Raw genomic sequence first — 15504 nt, 5'->3', positions numbered from 1 at the left:
TTACTGGGGATTAAACTATAATAGACTAATTGTTGGTTTTTGTATTGAAATCCCACTTAATTCTAACCCAACGGCATTACTGGGGATTAAACTATAATAGACTAAAAGCAAACTCTAAGGCCTTTTGAAATCCAGTCTCTACATTATTGCTTACCACTATGGTACCAACATCACAACCTTGTAACATTTGTTTAGTCTACTTCCTCCTTTGCTGATTAGAAAGAAATGGTCATAACATTTCTCCTCCTTGCCCTTCATACTCCTTGGTGGTATCTGGTAGACCCACAGGATACCCAAGAGCTACCAGTGCAAACTAAACCCGTCACATCAGCACTCTTCAGTGCTCAGGTGAAAAAGCAGGTATAGGAGCCTTGGGTAACATTAAGCTGGCACTATATCAAACAAGACTATTGTATACTACTACTTTCCTATGTGAACAAAACCAAAAAGAACAACTGACCAGGCTTCCATTAATCATCTTCTTTTGCTTGCCTTAAAACCATTACTTATAGATGCCTCACATGTTCAAGGCACTACCTTCAACATAATACCTATATCATCTAATGACAACGAAATTCTTTGTAACAGGTTTTTTTTAAAGAGAAGACAATCTCACTAGAGACCAAAGTGGGGGTGGGTGGTGTGAAGGGCCAGGGAGAGGAAACAAACTTTTAAAAGGCATAACAAAAAAATACTACCAAATTATAAATGACAAACCCAAATGGTTTCTAAGCCACAAACCAGGTTCTGATAGGAGATGTGGGTAACTCAACTAGTCAGTTGAGATTTTATCTACACTTCTTTCCTTAGGTTATGGCCAGGTTTTCAGGTAGAAGAAATTTAAGGCACAACAACATACATAGGAAAGGTTATTCAGTAAATGAAATAATATGGCTGGATATACTGGAAAACACTACACAGTTGCAAAGGCATCCTAACCTCTTCTTTTCCTGGTCCATTTGAGGTCATACTTTTCATGATAAATGGAAATTGTCTTCCCTAGAATCTGTCCTTCACAATAAATAAGATGGTACTTGGAAGTTTCCTTTAACTTACCATACAGGGCCAGATACTCCAGCTCAATGTTGCTCAACCATTTTCATTATGGCTCCCCAGAAACTTTTTAGATATTTATTTTCTAATTCTGACATACTTTCTCATTGAAATAGTAATATCATAGACATACCATATATATGTTTCTTCATTGTATATACAGCTATACTTCATACATAAAAAAGTAAGATTTCTCTTGCCCCTCAAGAATTGATCAAAGTTTATCCCCCTGGGGGATATAATGCCCTTGTTAAGAATGTATGCTGTAAACAACAGAGGGAAGGGAGAAGAAGGTGAGGAGGAGGAGAGGTGAGGTACTGGGGCTGAATGAATGAGAACAAGAGATATTCCATGCTTTTATAATCATGGTAAAATGGATTCTATTGTCATGTATAACTAAAAAGATTCAATTTTTTAAAAAGGCAATGGGGTAACATAAACAATCAAGTTTTTCATTATGTGAAACACATGGGAAAAAATGCAGAAAACAAGACACTGTTGGAGCCAAAAATAAAAGACTAAATTGATACAGAAGTCATGTCCATTAGGCAGATTTATTTAAACTGCTTTCTAGTAGAGTTATAGACCACACAACATCCAGGCAACCACAAGCTGCACATACAACAGTGGTCTCCTGAGATTATAGTGGAGCTGAGAATTTCCTATCACCCTCTAACAGCTTAGCGTAACACATTGTGTGTTTGTGGCGATGCTAGAGTAAACAAACCTCCTGTGCTGCCAGTCCTATAAAGCTATATAGCATATAAAATTATATAAGTGTGTAATACTTGAAAATGATAATAAATGACTGCTACTGGTTTATGTATTAACTGTAATTTTTATTGTTATTTTAAAGTATACTTCTATTTATAAAAAAAATTTTACTGTACAGTATGCCAGCATCAGCCTTCTCATTCTTGTGTTTAGCCTCTGAGTGGAGACAGAGTGGAGTGACTGATCTGTCCCATCCTGGTTCATGTAAGTGCAGTCTGTGATGTTCACACAGCGATGCAATCCCCTAAAAACGCAGTTCTCAAAACATAACCACCTACAACTGTAGTACTATCATTTAACCTGTTTGCTCTTAACACTGATATTAAGTACAAACAAAAAAGATATTAACTTAGTACTCGCTATGCACAGTCATAACTCAAACTGAAGAAATAATAATCTCATAATAATCTTATTGTGATTCCAAGTCACATAATTCAAAAATAAACTTTTTGCCCACTAACAAATAATTCATAAGTATTTATTATACCAACTATCCAGGAGCTTTAACTATACTTTGGATTAAATTCAGAGACAATGGATATGGTTAATATTAACACTAATCCACATAAACTATATAGAATGATTTATTTAAAGACAATAAGCAAAAAAGCCCAAAATCTCTGATATAATCATTAATTCTAACCAGTCCCATTAAAATCTTACTCATGCCTGAGTATCTAGTCTATAGAAGTTCTGGGGCCAATGAACTCATCTGGCTCTGCCAATATTTCCCATGAAATCTGAGTAACGTATTTAACCATTGTATTCATTTCTCTGACAGATAATAATGTAAACAAACACACTGTAATGGAAAAATACACAATACTCCTAGTCAGGAGACCTGCCATCTGGTCCTACCTTAGCTACTACCTCACTGTGTGAATATGGCAACCTGCCTCTACTCCCTTGGGCCTCTCTTCTGCCACCTGTAACAGGAAGAACCATTCCATATGCACACATGGATATGCTACATTCTAACCGTTTTGCCCTGGCTAATTCACTCTCACCATTGTGTCAAAGAAAACAATTCCCTGTATTAAGTTCTAAAACACAAGAACATGTGATCTGGTCCAACCTAACCTGCAGAAGACCTGGTAGAAAAAAAATAGCACATTGAAAAATACTGGGAAGAAAAGCATGATGATTGTTTTTCAAGATAACAGCCTCAAAAGTTTAGGCCAACTACCTTCTCAACTTGAATTAGGTCAACTGTCATTCATGAGAATTTGTTATAGCCTGCCTTTGAACCGTACGACTTTCTGACTGAATCATCTCTTAGCGTAATGTACACTATAAATTACTGCCAGTACATTCAGTAAAAAATAGCTTTGGGAGCTGGACATGATGTGCACACCTGTAATCCTAGTAGCTTGGGAACTGAGACAGATGGATCACGAGTTCAAAGCCAGTTTCAGCAATTTAGCAAGGTCCTAAGCAACTGTGAGACCCCGTCTCTAAATAAAATATAAAAAGGGCAGGAGATGTGGCTCAATGGTTAAGCGTCCTTGGGTTCAATCCCTGGTACCAAAAAAAAAAAAAAAAAGGCTCTGGGTAATGTCCCTGAGTTATAGCAATCTGGAATTTGAGAAATCACATCCTTATGTGCCTTTTACATGCCCTATAATACAGATTATAATGACATTTCTTCTCAGTTGTAGTTTACCACTTTTATTATTTTATATAATTCCATTATTCTCATCTCCTTTATCACTTCAGTTGCCCTGAGCTAAATGTTTTCCAGGTCTGTAGGAACTTTCTTCATCTATTAGGAAAACTCAGAAGAATAAGCAAATCAAAATGAAAGATAACAGTAAAAGGGTAGAAGCAGAGGAAATACATCTTTGACAGACACAATTTTTTATCATTTTCTCAGCATTATGACACAAAGTAAAATAAATGTTCTTTTGCCAAAATGCCAGCACAAAAAGTTATTCTATTTGCTGAGAATTAACAGAACAGTTCTTTGACTTCTTTATGAAATTAACTGCTTCTAGAACTACTTTACAAGGCACTGAGCTACCTAGTACTTGAAGTATTCAACCAGAAAGGGTAGATGGTCATCCTACAAGAATGCCAAGAAAGCCATTCCTATACTGAATGAAACAAAATAGCTCAGAAGTTCCTAAGTTTTCTTTGTAGGGCAGCTGAAATGGCACATCCTACTCACCCACTGATAATAGTGCTTAACAGTTAAACACTTCTCAATGGGAACCAGGCAAATCAACATCTTCAGAGGATGTATGTAACATATGCTATGTATCTCCCCACATCCAATGGGTCTCAGTTGAGAATTATAATTATTCCTACAATCTCTGCTGAATATAAAAACCTATTGATATTCTCAAACAGATTAGCTTTATTTAAAAGACAACTATCTAGACACTTTCCTATACGTCCAACAGACCTTCCAGCCATTCCCTTATGTATTCACAGTTTTAGCTACTCCTCTCTTAATTCTTTGCCACTTCAATACACATAGAGGATCCTTCCAGCAATCTGGAAGTTCATCGAATTCCTGCTGCACCAAGGTTGTCCTCTACCTTAGCTAAGCCATGTATTCCCATGGTCACACCCATGGACTTATTATTACCAATGGCTACAATCCCTCAATCACTTCAATTCTTACATCATCTATCATTTCCAACTCCCCCTCTCCTTTCCTATCATGCCTCAACCCAACTACCAGAACCAAAAACTACCACCCGTCATTGATCCCTTCCCCACTGATTTTCTCTCTCCCCTTCACCCAGTTTCCATTCTATTATCAACCCTTATAATTAATTAATTAATTAAATCACTCATGCACCCAACTAAATTCCTTGCCTCTTTCTTTCTATGATAAACTTGCTTGGTAAAAGCACAAAGATTACTCCCTGCCTGTGGCCTTGAGGCTTAAGGAAGCTAAGGAATGGGCACATGCATGGACATACACGCTGCCTGAGCTCACTTTAAATTTATAATACTAAATTTCCAGCGGGGCCCTTAAAGCTAACTGACTCTCCTAGACTATTTTACATTTTCCCTCTCTCCTCAAATCCTAACACTTCTACCTCCTGCCCTCTCAGTTGAGAACCTGGCTTCCTACTTCACTGAGAATACTGAGGCACTCAGAAGAAACACAATGGGAATCCACAGACTCCCAAGCCACATTTGTATCCATGCACTCCTTTTTCTGCCTCTTTCAGATTGATTTTCTTCTTCCTTTTCCCAGAGCCAGCCCCTCCACTTACACACCAGAGCCCGTCCCCTCTACCAACTCAAAGGCATCCCTCCAGCAAGTCTCCTCTCCTACCTCATCAGCTTTTCACTCCCTCCTGAGTCTCTCCCATCAGCTTACCAACATGCTGCTCTTGTTCTTAAAATAATAATAATAAAAATAATAATTCTTGACCATTCTTTTCTGACCAGCTCCCACCTACTTCCTTGCTTCTCTTCACTGCAAAAATTTTCAAGAACACATTATAATAATTGTGATTTCTGTCCCCTTTCTTAAAGCTATTTCATGGCAACTGCTCCTCAAGGTCACTAATGACCTCCGCATTACCATATCCAAATGTCAACTCTCAGTTCTCATCATACTTGACCTATTAGCAGCATCTAGCAGAGCCAGCCACTCCTTCCACCTTCAAACACTCTTCACTTTTGCCTTTAGGACCCCACACAGTTGGCTCTCCTCCCTCACCATTCATTCTTCCTGGTCTCCTTCGCAGGTTCCTTCTCTGATCCCTGTCTTCTTATGTTGGGATATACCTGGGCTGAGTTCTTGGGCCTTTTCATCTACCACACTTACTCCCTTTGCAATCTCACCCAAGCTCAAGGTTTCAAATGCCATATATTACCCCTCTTCCCAAACTCCACTTCTATCCAACTGGCTACCTGACATCTCCACTTGTTACTCTAGTAGCCATCTTAAACATAGTATGTTCCAAACTGAAATACTGATATGTCATCCCACCTCTAGAAATTTTTTTCTTTTACACCTTTCTCATTGTAGTTGATGGCAATCAACCCTTCAGATTGCTCAGGCCCAAATCCTAGAGTCAATTTATATAATTAAGGCTAATGCAGCTTTCAAAATGCCAATGTGGGCTGGGGACATAGCTCAGTTGGTAGAGTGCCTGCCTTGCAATGTATGTACAAGGCCCTGGGTTCAATCTCGAGTACCACAAAAAAAAAAAAAAAAGCTAAATGTACTTCCATGGATTAAGTACAGACTCTTACAAGTGAGAACTAGATGATTATCATTTGTGTCAGTGGTTCTCAATAATGGCCACACACATGAATCCCTGACACTATAAAAAATACAATAGCTGTCCCTCCCTTCTAATATAAATGGTCTGGAGACCAAGACAATACAGGTTTTAAAAAACTTCCCAAATGATTTGGGTATGCAGCCAGGGTTGAAAGCCTCATTTTACGGATTAAAAATAAAGTCCAGAGAGTATGAGATCTGCCTAAGGCCACACAGCTGGGCAATGCTAAGGTGGAAATTGTCACTTAATTCTTTGGAGAAAGAGCAGTATGGGAGAAACTTCCTTACAATATAATAATTTATAAATTTTATGGTAGTTAAGTGTATAAAGTTCAAAATCATAAAGGTTGAAGTTCAAATCAGGGCTCTGAGAGTTATTTAAAACATCTGTGAGTTTAGGTCTCACCCTATACCAATTAACTCAGAATCTCTAGAATTGAGAGAGTGCTTCTTAAAGTTCCCCTGGGGCAATTTCAAAGTGCAAACAAGTTTGAGAACTATGAGCTATGTGGCCTTGGTGTAATAACTTGGTCTCCTTGAGTTTAGCTCATACTGGGTGTTGTGAGGATTAAACAGATAATGGGTGTGGGTGTATGTATGCTATTAGCATGATTAGTGCCACCACCCCTTCTGCTACTGCCATTATCATAATTAGTGGTATTACTTCTATTTTTTATTAATATTATTCACATATCAAAATCACATTTTAAAGTGATTCATTGGTGTTCAGTATATTCACAAAATTGTGCAACCATCATCACCATCTAATTCCAAAATATTTCATCACCCAATTAAGAAATCTCACATCTTTTTTTTAATAATGAAGCATTTTTTTTTTAATTTTGTAGTTGTAGATGGACAGTATGTCTTTATTTGTTTATTTTTATGTGGTACTGTGGATCAAACCTAGTGGTTTACATGTGCAAGACAAGTGCTCTGTCATAAGTTACAGCCCCAGCCCAAGAAATCTCACATCTTTAGCAACCTCTCCTACCAGCTCCTGGTAACCTCTAATCTACTTTTTATCTCTATGAATTTAACTATTCTGGAAATTTCATATGAATGCAATCATACAATATGTACCTCTTGTGTGTGACCTTCCGCACTTAGAATAATGGTTTTGAGGTTTTGGCACATATCTCTGCTTCGTTTTTTTAAATAGTTACATAACATTCCATTGTATGGACATACCACATTTTCAGCAGTTGTTTATACTTTTTTGGATACTATGAATAATACTGTTATGAGTTTCTGTACATACATTTTGGTTCCTGAGTATAATCAAGAATAGAATCACTCTATCAATATTTTATCCTTAGCTTTTTGAACCACTACTACTTTTCTAAAGTGGCTGCAGCACCACTTTATACTCCCACCAGCAATGTGTCAGGGTTCTAATTTCTCTCCCTCCTAACACTCTCACCATCTTCTTGATCTTCCCCATCCTAGTGGGTGTGAAGTGACATTTCATTATAGACGTGACTTGCATTTCCTTGATGATTAAAAATGTTAAGTATCTTTTCATGTGCTTAACTAGCCATTTGGAATCTTTGGAGAAATATGTACTCAAATTCTTTGCAATTTTTTAACTGGGTTATTTGTCTTTTTATTATTTTTACAATATATTTATTTATATTATCTTATTTATACTAGATTTATTATTATTGTTTTTGTATTACTGAGTTATAGGAGTTCCTTATATTTCCAGACACTTGATCCTTATCAGATAGTGATTGAGCACCCCTAATTTGAAAATCTAAAACAAAGGAATGGTGTCTCTCAGCATTTCAGCTCCAAAATCTGAAGTGGGTGAAGGGTCCTCTTAAACATGGAATCAAGTTAATGCCAATATTTTGGGTTTTGGGTAACAATAAACCAATGTCCCAGTATAATACAGAGAAAAGAAGAAAGCAAAGATACTTTAGGGGGGGCTGGAGTTGTGGCTCAGTGGTAGAACGCTCACCTCACTTGAGCAAGGTCTTGGGTTCCATCCTCAGCACATTAAAAAATAAACAAGTAAATAAATAAAGTTATTAAAAAAAAAAGATGGGCTGGGGATGTGGCTCAAGCGGTAGTGCACTTGCCTGACATGTGTGCGGCCCAGGTTCGATCCTCAGCACCACATACAAACAAAGATGTTGTGTCTGCCGAGAACTAAGGATTAAAAATTTAAAAAAAAAAAAAAAAGATACTTCAGGGCAAGGAACCATGAAAACCCAAGATGTGCCTCTTTGCTTTAAAATTCTTCTAAGAATATTACTTTAGTGTCTAAAACAAGTGAAATGGCCTTTTTTTTTTAAAAGAAAATACCTTTGCCCATATATCCCCAAAGTAATAAAAAGCATGTTCAGCACAGTTTCTAAATTTACAGATGTCTAGGACCCCCCAAGAATACTAAAATCCATGGATGTGCAAGTCCTTCATATAAAATAACATAGAATTTGCATATAACCTACACACATCTTCCCATATTCCTTAAATCATCTCTAGATTACTTAGAATAACTAGTAAAATGTATTCAATGTATATAAATAGTACTCATACTATATTGCTCAAGGAATAATGACAAAAAATATATGCATATTCAGTACAAATGCATTTTTTTTTCCAAATTTTTTCAATCTGTGATTGGCTGAATCCAAGGAAGCAGAACCCATAAATACTGAGGGCCTATTGTACAGTCACAAACATAAACCACAAGGCATTACTTCTTTAATATATAAACTTGGAGGTCAGATTTTTCAAAAAACAACTGACACCAAATAAGCTTTTCTGAAACTAGTTCTATAAATACAACAAGCACCACTGAATATAATTTTATTCTAAATTGTTCCAGTTTATGTACCAAATCTAAAACTTATTTTTATAGTGTAGATAAGTCTAGAGCAATGCCTCACTGTGGTAAATGATCAACAGGGACTTGCTGAATGAATAAGGAGTAAGTCCTTGGAAACAGGGACATCATCACAAGCTAAAATCTCCTTATTCCTTCCAGATCTACTAGGATGTACTTTTGATTGTTATGGCAATACAACCTAACATCTTTGCAATTCAATTTAACAGACATATCAGATTCTCCGTACAAAGGGGGAAGGACAAGGGGGACAAGGTGAAGAAAAGTAAGGAGTACTACATTATGCCAGGAGGAGCTTCTCCAACAATGACAAGCATTAAACAACTTAAGAGCCCTAAACTCACTTAACACCCTATCTACCAAAAATTGAGATGAAATATTTGATATCTACAAAATTGATTAATCATTTGACCCTTTATCCCAGGAAGATGAAGTAGGCTCACTGTAAAATGATTTTTCTCACTCCCTTTTGTAGTACTTCACCTAAGACTGCAAATTTGTTGAGCAGCCAAGAGCTACACAAGAGAAAAATACTCTGCACAGGCAACAACTCCTCAGGACTATATCATGGATTGAACTGTATTTTCTCAAAATTCATATGTTGAAGTCCTAACCTCTGGTACCTCAGAATATGACCTATTTAGACACAGGGTGAATTCTGAAGTAACCATTTAAAATGGAGTTGGACTGCAGTAGGGTGGAACCCTAACTCAATATGATAACTGGCCTTGTAGAAAGGGAAATTGACACAGAAGAACACAGCACACAAGAAGACTGGAGTTATGCTGTCACAAGCCAAGGAACTAAGAGTACGGCTTTTCTGACACCTTGATTTTGGATTTCAAACCTCTAAGGCAATCACAGTTATTCTTTTTTTTGGGGGGGGGTTACTCTGGATGGAACCCAGGGGTACTTTACCACTGAGTTACATCCTCAACCCTCTTTTTCTTTTATTTTATTTTGACACAGGTTCTCAATAAGTTGCTGAAGCTGGACTCGAACTTGCAAGCCTCCTTCCTCAGCCTTCTGAGTAGCTGGGATTACAGGCATGCGCTACTGTGCCTGGCTAACTGCTTGTTGTTCTAAGCCATGCAGTTTGTGGTACTTGTTATCACAGCCACAGCAAACTAATGCAGACTACAGAAGCTACTGTGGGCCGACTAGCCTACTACCTTCAGACTACATTTCAGATCTGGCCTTCCATGCCATGGCCACATCACCAAAGACCCTAACATTTCACCCGTGAGCTATTACCACAGCTCTGGTCTCCCTAATTCTACTCTACCTCCTTCCACTGCCAAACTTCCTGCATACCACTATAACATTAACCTTTCAAAGACGCCAACTTTGCACCACTCCCTAAGTTTCCAATGACTCACCATTTCCTATAGGAAAAAGCTCAAATCCTCTTGCCTAGCATTCAGGCCTCTAAGTTAACTCTGATCGTTAGGTGAGATTTTCCTCCTGACCCTAGAATGTATAACCATTATTCTTGAGGCCATGCTTCCTCCTCACTTGTCATTCTTCTCTTTTAACAACTCAAACCTTGATCATCCAGTTTTCTCACAATGTCAGAACTCACATTGTCCTTGAAGGTCTCTATGTCCATGTCTAACCCTAGAGCCACAGCTCTGACTATGCACTACTGCCTGCATCAGCCGTTCTGCACTCACCACAGACTGCCCGGCATGTGGTGACTAGGAGCTCCTCAAGGATAAAGTCCATGTCTTATAATTTTAGGTTATTCTTAAAGCCAAAAAACAATGCTAGGCTTATTTTAGGTAACCTCTAAAGGCTTACTGAAATAACTATTAAACATATGTTTTAAATCCCCAGAAATGCTACCTTTGGCTCTTCCTTCAACTTGGATTTGAGAACTGAAACAAATATTATACTCTAATTACTCCACATATATCCAAAAATTTTAAAACTTAAAACAAATGAGAGGATTACCTTCAGACCCAAGTTACTTACCATTCTTCATCACCACATTGGACCAGACATTGGCATTCAAAGCTTGGACAATTCGCTTTACTCCTGTAGATTCAGGGAAGTCATCTTCAGGGGGAAAAACATATATATTTATATACACACTTATATGTACCTTCATATACATTCATGTATATCTAGATATCCCCAAAGCCATATTTTCAATAACTATGGCATAATTATCTTGCTTATTCAGTTGTTCCCTTACACTTAACTTGTATAACAGGAAAAGAAATATAGCAAATACAAACTCAAGAGTTCCTGATAGGGATATTCTACAAACTAAAATAATTAAACAAACAACATAACAGTTAAATAATAAAGTCCTCCCTATTGCCTCACCAGTGAAATCAACTCATATTCTCCTAAGGATCTAAGTATCCATAATCCTGGGAAAGTACAACAGATAATGAATCTCAGTTATCTATGCAGAATGAGTTTTCTGTAGACAGGATGGAATTTTCAGCACACTATAACACTGCAAATGCAAATTCCACTGGGAACCATAGAATAATAAATATTATCTCTATCTAAGAAATAACCTCTTGATCAGAGAAAAGAACTTAAAGTAAAAAGTGAATTTACTATAACCCTAAGTGTAAGAAACAGGCAATGGGTTATTTAAAAAAAATTAATTTAGTATTAGTACTATTTGCTACTAGAATTTGATGGATCCTACCTAAAATAACAGGCCTTGATCCCAGTTAGCATGCTATCAATACAGCGGTATTCTGAGCTACAAATTAAGTTTCACTATGTATAAAGGAGAAAGAGATCATTCAGATGTTGACTGAATGTGGAAAGCAATGGCAGAAACAGTTTTCACAGGGTTGAAAGAAAAGAGTCTGCAGAATAGGTCAAACACAATCTGCCTCTAGTGCCCTGGCATGATGCTGGGAAGTTTAACAAGAAGAGTACAAAATCAGAAGTCAGAAGATCCGAATTTGAGCCCCAACTCCATCACTTAATAACTATCTGATCAAGGGCTAATAGCTTATATTATCCTCAAAAAAAAAAAAAAAAGGAGAGATGACACCATCCTTTGCACATCTTTCCTAGAGGAAAGATGAACTAAAAGTGATGACTCACTGGTATAACTTTCCTCCTTAGACTAGAAACTCCTTGAGGACAGGAACCAGGCTTATTGAGTTCATTATGCCCACTGTGCTAAATAGTGCCTGAAAGAAAGCAGGCACTCAATGAGTGCCTTAGAGATTGATGAATCATTTAAAGAATAGCAACCTACTCTAACAGAAATACAGTAAGGATTAAACTGAAAATATTCTGCAAAGATGAGTTTATTACCATCAACATTCAGATGAAGAGGCATGTTTATTCTAACTATGAATGACTCAATTCTTGAAAAAAAATAATACTTTAATTCAGGAAACAAAAATGAAGAGCTAGAACCAATAAGATGAAATTTAATACAAACAAAGTGTCATATGGATGTCTGAGTAATACTTACTAATAAAAGGTAAGAGAATAAGGCTTGAGAACAGTTTGTATTTAAAAATTCTAGGAAGGTTTTTATTACCTTACCTAATGATGACATGTCTAAAAATTTATTTTAAGATTAAGCTAAATTAGGGCTGAGGCTGTGGTTCAGTGGTAGAGTACTCGCCTTGCATGTACAAAGTCCTGGATTTGATCCTTAGCACCATATAAAAACAAATAAAATAAAGGTATTGTGTCCAATTATAATTAAAAAATAAATATTAAAAAAAGATTAAGCTAAATTAATACAAGAACACTGTTCAAACAAAGGGAAAGGAAAAGAACAGTGGTATAAAGGAGCAGAGATTCCAAAATGATAACAGTCAAATACTGGCTCCCAACAACACGAAGAAAATTCTAGTGCTAGAAATAAAAGATGACATACATGCTCATATACATGAAGCTGGGCACAAGTTTTAGGGAATCTAAAAAACACAGAAGGAAAAATTGTACTTGCTTATATTTCCAATATTCTTTAAAACGTACAGAAATCAAAATATGCCTTTTATTTCATTTTTGTTCTTTTCTTCTCTGGCGATAACAGCCATTTTGGAAAAATTCTAACTAAGCCAGAAAATAGAAAGATATTTTTAATTTTTTATAAGCTAAATTAGGCTTCAGGCTGGGAGTGTAATTCAGTGGTAGAGTGCTTGCTTAGCATACATGATGCCATGGGTTCAATCCCCTGCACCACAAATAAACACACACACACACACACACACTTACTTCTCGTAATGAGGGCTTATGTGCTAAGTGTTTCAATTCACATTGGTTGCCGTTGCCTGAAATGTCTTCTGGAATAACTGGCACCTTCTCAATGCCAGTCCCTACCAATCCTCTAACTAGTTTGTTAACTTTTCTACTTCTTCCCATGGAGAAGCTGACATGTGAGAGTTCACGGTACCAACCATTCTCTGAGTTTCCAAAAAGACACAATCTCTTCCACCTCTGAAATATTACAGCACCACTAGTTTTTCTTTTTTAAATACCTATGACACTCCACTTCATAATTCAATTACTTGTATACATTTTATCTTTGGTACCACCTTATAAGGTTCTGGGGGACCAAAATCTGTCTTATCTATGTAGATCCCACAACAGCTTATTTGGAAGGAAAAAGAAGAAAAAAGAAATAGGGGAGCAGGAAGAAGAAGGTAAGAAACAGAAGATACAGACAGCAGAAGGCAGGTAATGTAGAGCTACCCTGAGCGGGGGGTGGGGGGGTTGGGTATTCTGGATTTATTTTTGGTTTCAAGTGTTTCAAAGACATACAAATAGGTCTGACATGCCCCACCCCCACAATATTTCTGTAGATTCGACCTTAGCTTGTTATGAATTCTAAAGAAAGAACATAAACTCTACCTACGACTATAGGTCTAACCCTCCTTTTGTCAGAAGAGAACAATACGAGAATGGGGAAATGACAATGATTTTAGGTAGAAATCCTTTACTAGTCATCTCTTTAAAAAAAAAAAAAAACAACAACCAACATTTTCAAAGTCCTAAAATGAGTAATAAACAAACCAATGAATTATTACATTATTAATAAGACTACACCACTGGATTTTGCTCATATTTTTTCAAATAGCTGGAAGAAAATAGTGTTTCTTCAGTTTCACTGTGATTCTTCTTCCCCGGAATAAAATAATCTCTGATATCTCAATCCAAACGCATGTTTTCTACTAACACAAAAAAGCTCACCATCCTCCTCAGGCAGTTCCTCTGGACTAAGCTCAACCAATTCAAAGCCATGTTTGATGCACCATTCTTGAGCTTTTTGTCTGTTTACTCCTAAAATGATATGCAGAACAAGCTATTAGTAAATTAAAACATGAATACCCTACACAAATCTCAAATGTTTTCCCCTCAACGTCAATGTTATATTCAAGAAATCTAGAATTGAGTAATATAAAGAAAATGATTTCTTAACCCCTAAATATCCATTCTTTTAAAACAAGGTAAACAGTGCAAGATTCTAACAAAGTCCTAAGAGATATGCTGCTCTAAACTCAGAGTACAGGTATTCTCTGACTGCAAGGAACAGCAAACATGTGCCACTACTCAGCTGAGGGCCTCACCATCTTCAGACACTCTGTCGCAGACCAAGATCATCACCTCAGGTAACCATGCCTCTGCCAGCGGAAGCCATGAGGAGACACTGTCAAGACCTGACTTCTAGAGGGAGCAAAACCAAATACAAACAGAAAAAGAGACATTAAAAGAACTCACAGGAAATGCACAAGGGAAAAAAGGCATATGATAATTTCTTATTCAAGGCTCTATGGAAAAACAAAGTCTTACTTGTGTGCTGTCAAAGTAAACCACAAATGCCTGCACAGACTCCGCAATTTCAGCAGTGACAAGAAATTTATTTGGCACCACACATAGATTGATATCTGCAGAGTAGTATTTATTATCAATGGTCCAGGGATAAAACCTCACAGTATCATTGGAAGTCGCTTCTACAAGAAGATCTTCTGTTCCAAGGATATCTAAAGAAATGAAAAAACATTAGCATGGGAAGTACAAGCTTACATACACTGGCCACTTTTCTCAACAAGATACCAAATTAATCTGGTACTTAGGCTGCTTTCCTTTATAGTAGGATTCCAAAGGCCCTGCATATTTATTAAATATTCTCTTCTGTAATCATTTGATTATAAAGTAATGGTAACATAGTTTAATCCACCGGTTTTCATTTTTAAGAACTCAAAAACCATTGTGTCTAAACAGTCATCTAATTAAATACTCAGAAAAGGGCAAACAGAAGAGAAAGAATGACAGCTGCATTTATTTTATTGCTTGAGTATTTCATGTGAGGTAAAAGATTATAAGAATTTTCAATTTTTTGTAGTTATTGCCTGCTAAAAGGAAGAGATTAATGCTATGCTACTAATAAAATGTAAGAGCTACATATATTCCTTGGGATAAATGCTTAGGCATTAATTCAATTAATGGAACAAAAGAATAGAAACTGATAAATGACCCCAACTCCATTTTGTATTCAGGCTTATTCAGACTTTAATAGCCAATGCAAACTCTTATTTGATGAAGACACCTCTGGCAAATTTCAAATGTATAAAAG

General features: G+C 36.8%; 1 protein-coding gene across 4 annotated transcripts in view; it reads right to left on the bottom strand.

The window, feature by feature from the left end:
• The window catches only part of Aagab (alpha and gamma adaptin binding protein), a 49674-nt gene that overhangs the window by 18610 nt on the left and 15560 nt on the right, over window positions 1-15504 (bottom strand). For all 4 annotated transcript variants that reach the window (XM_013359861.4, XM_078049415.1, XM_005316725.5 and 1 more), the window contains exons 2-5: window positions 14721-14911; window positions 14498-14594; window positions 14121-14210; window positions 10908-10991 (exon numbers count right to left, since the gene is read on the bottom strand). In XM_013359861.4, coding sequence (XP_013215315.1) covers window positions 10908-10991; window positions 14121-14210; window positions 14498-14594; window positions 14721-14911 — 462 coding nt within the window. The remainder of the gene's footprint in view (window positions 1-10907; window positions 10992-14120; window positions 14211-14497; window positions 14595-14720; window positions 14912-15504) is intronic.

The sequence above is a fragment of the Ictidomys tridecemlineatus genome, chromosome 5 (genome assembly GCF_052094955.1).
Source record: "Ictidomys tridecemlineatus isolate mIctTri1 chromosome 5, mIctTri1.hap1, whole genome shotgun sequence".
NCBI classification, from domain to species: domain Eukaryota; kingdom Metazoa; phylum Chordata; class Mammalia; order Rodentia; family Sciuridae; genus Ictidomys; species Ictidomys tridecemlineatus.
Note: the sequence above shows the minus strand (reverse complement) of the source record. Positions and strands in the feature narration are given on the sequence as shown.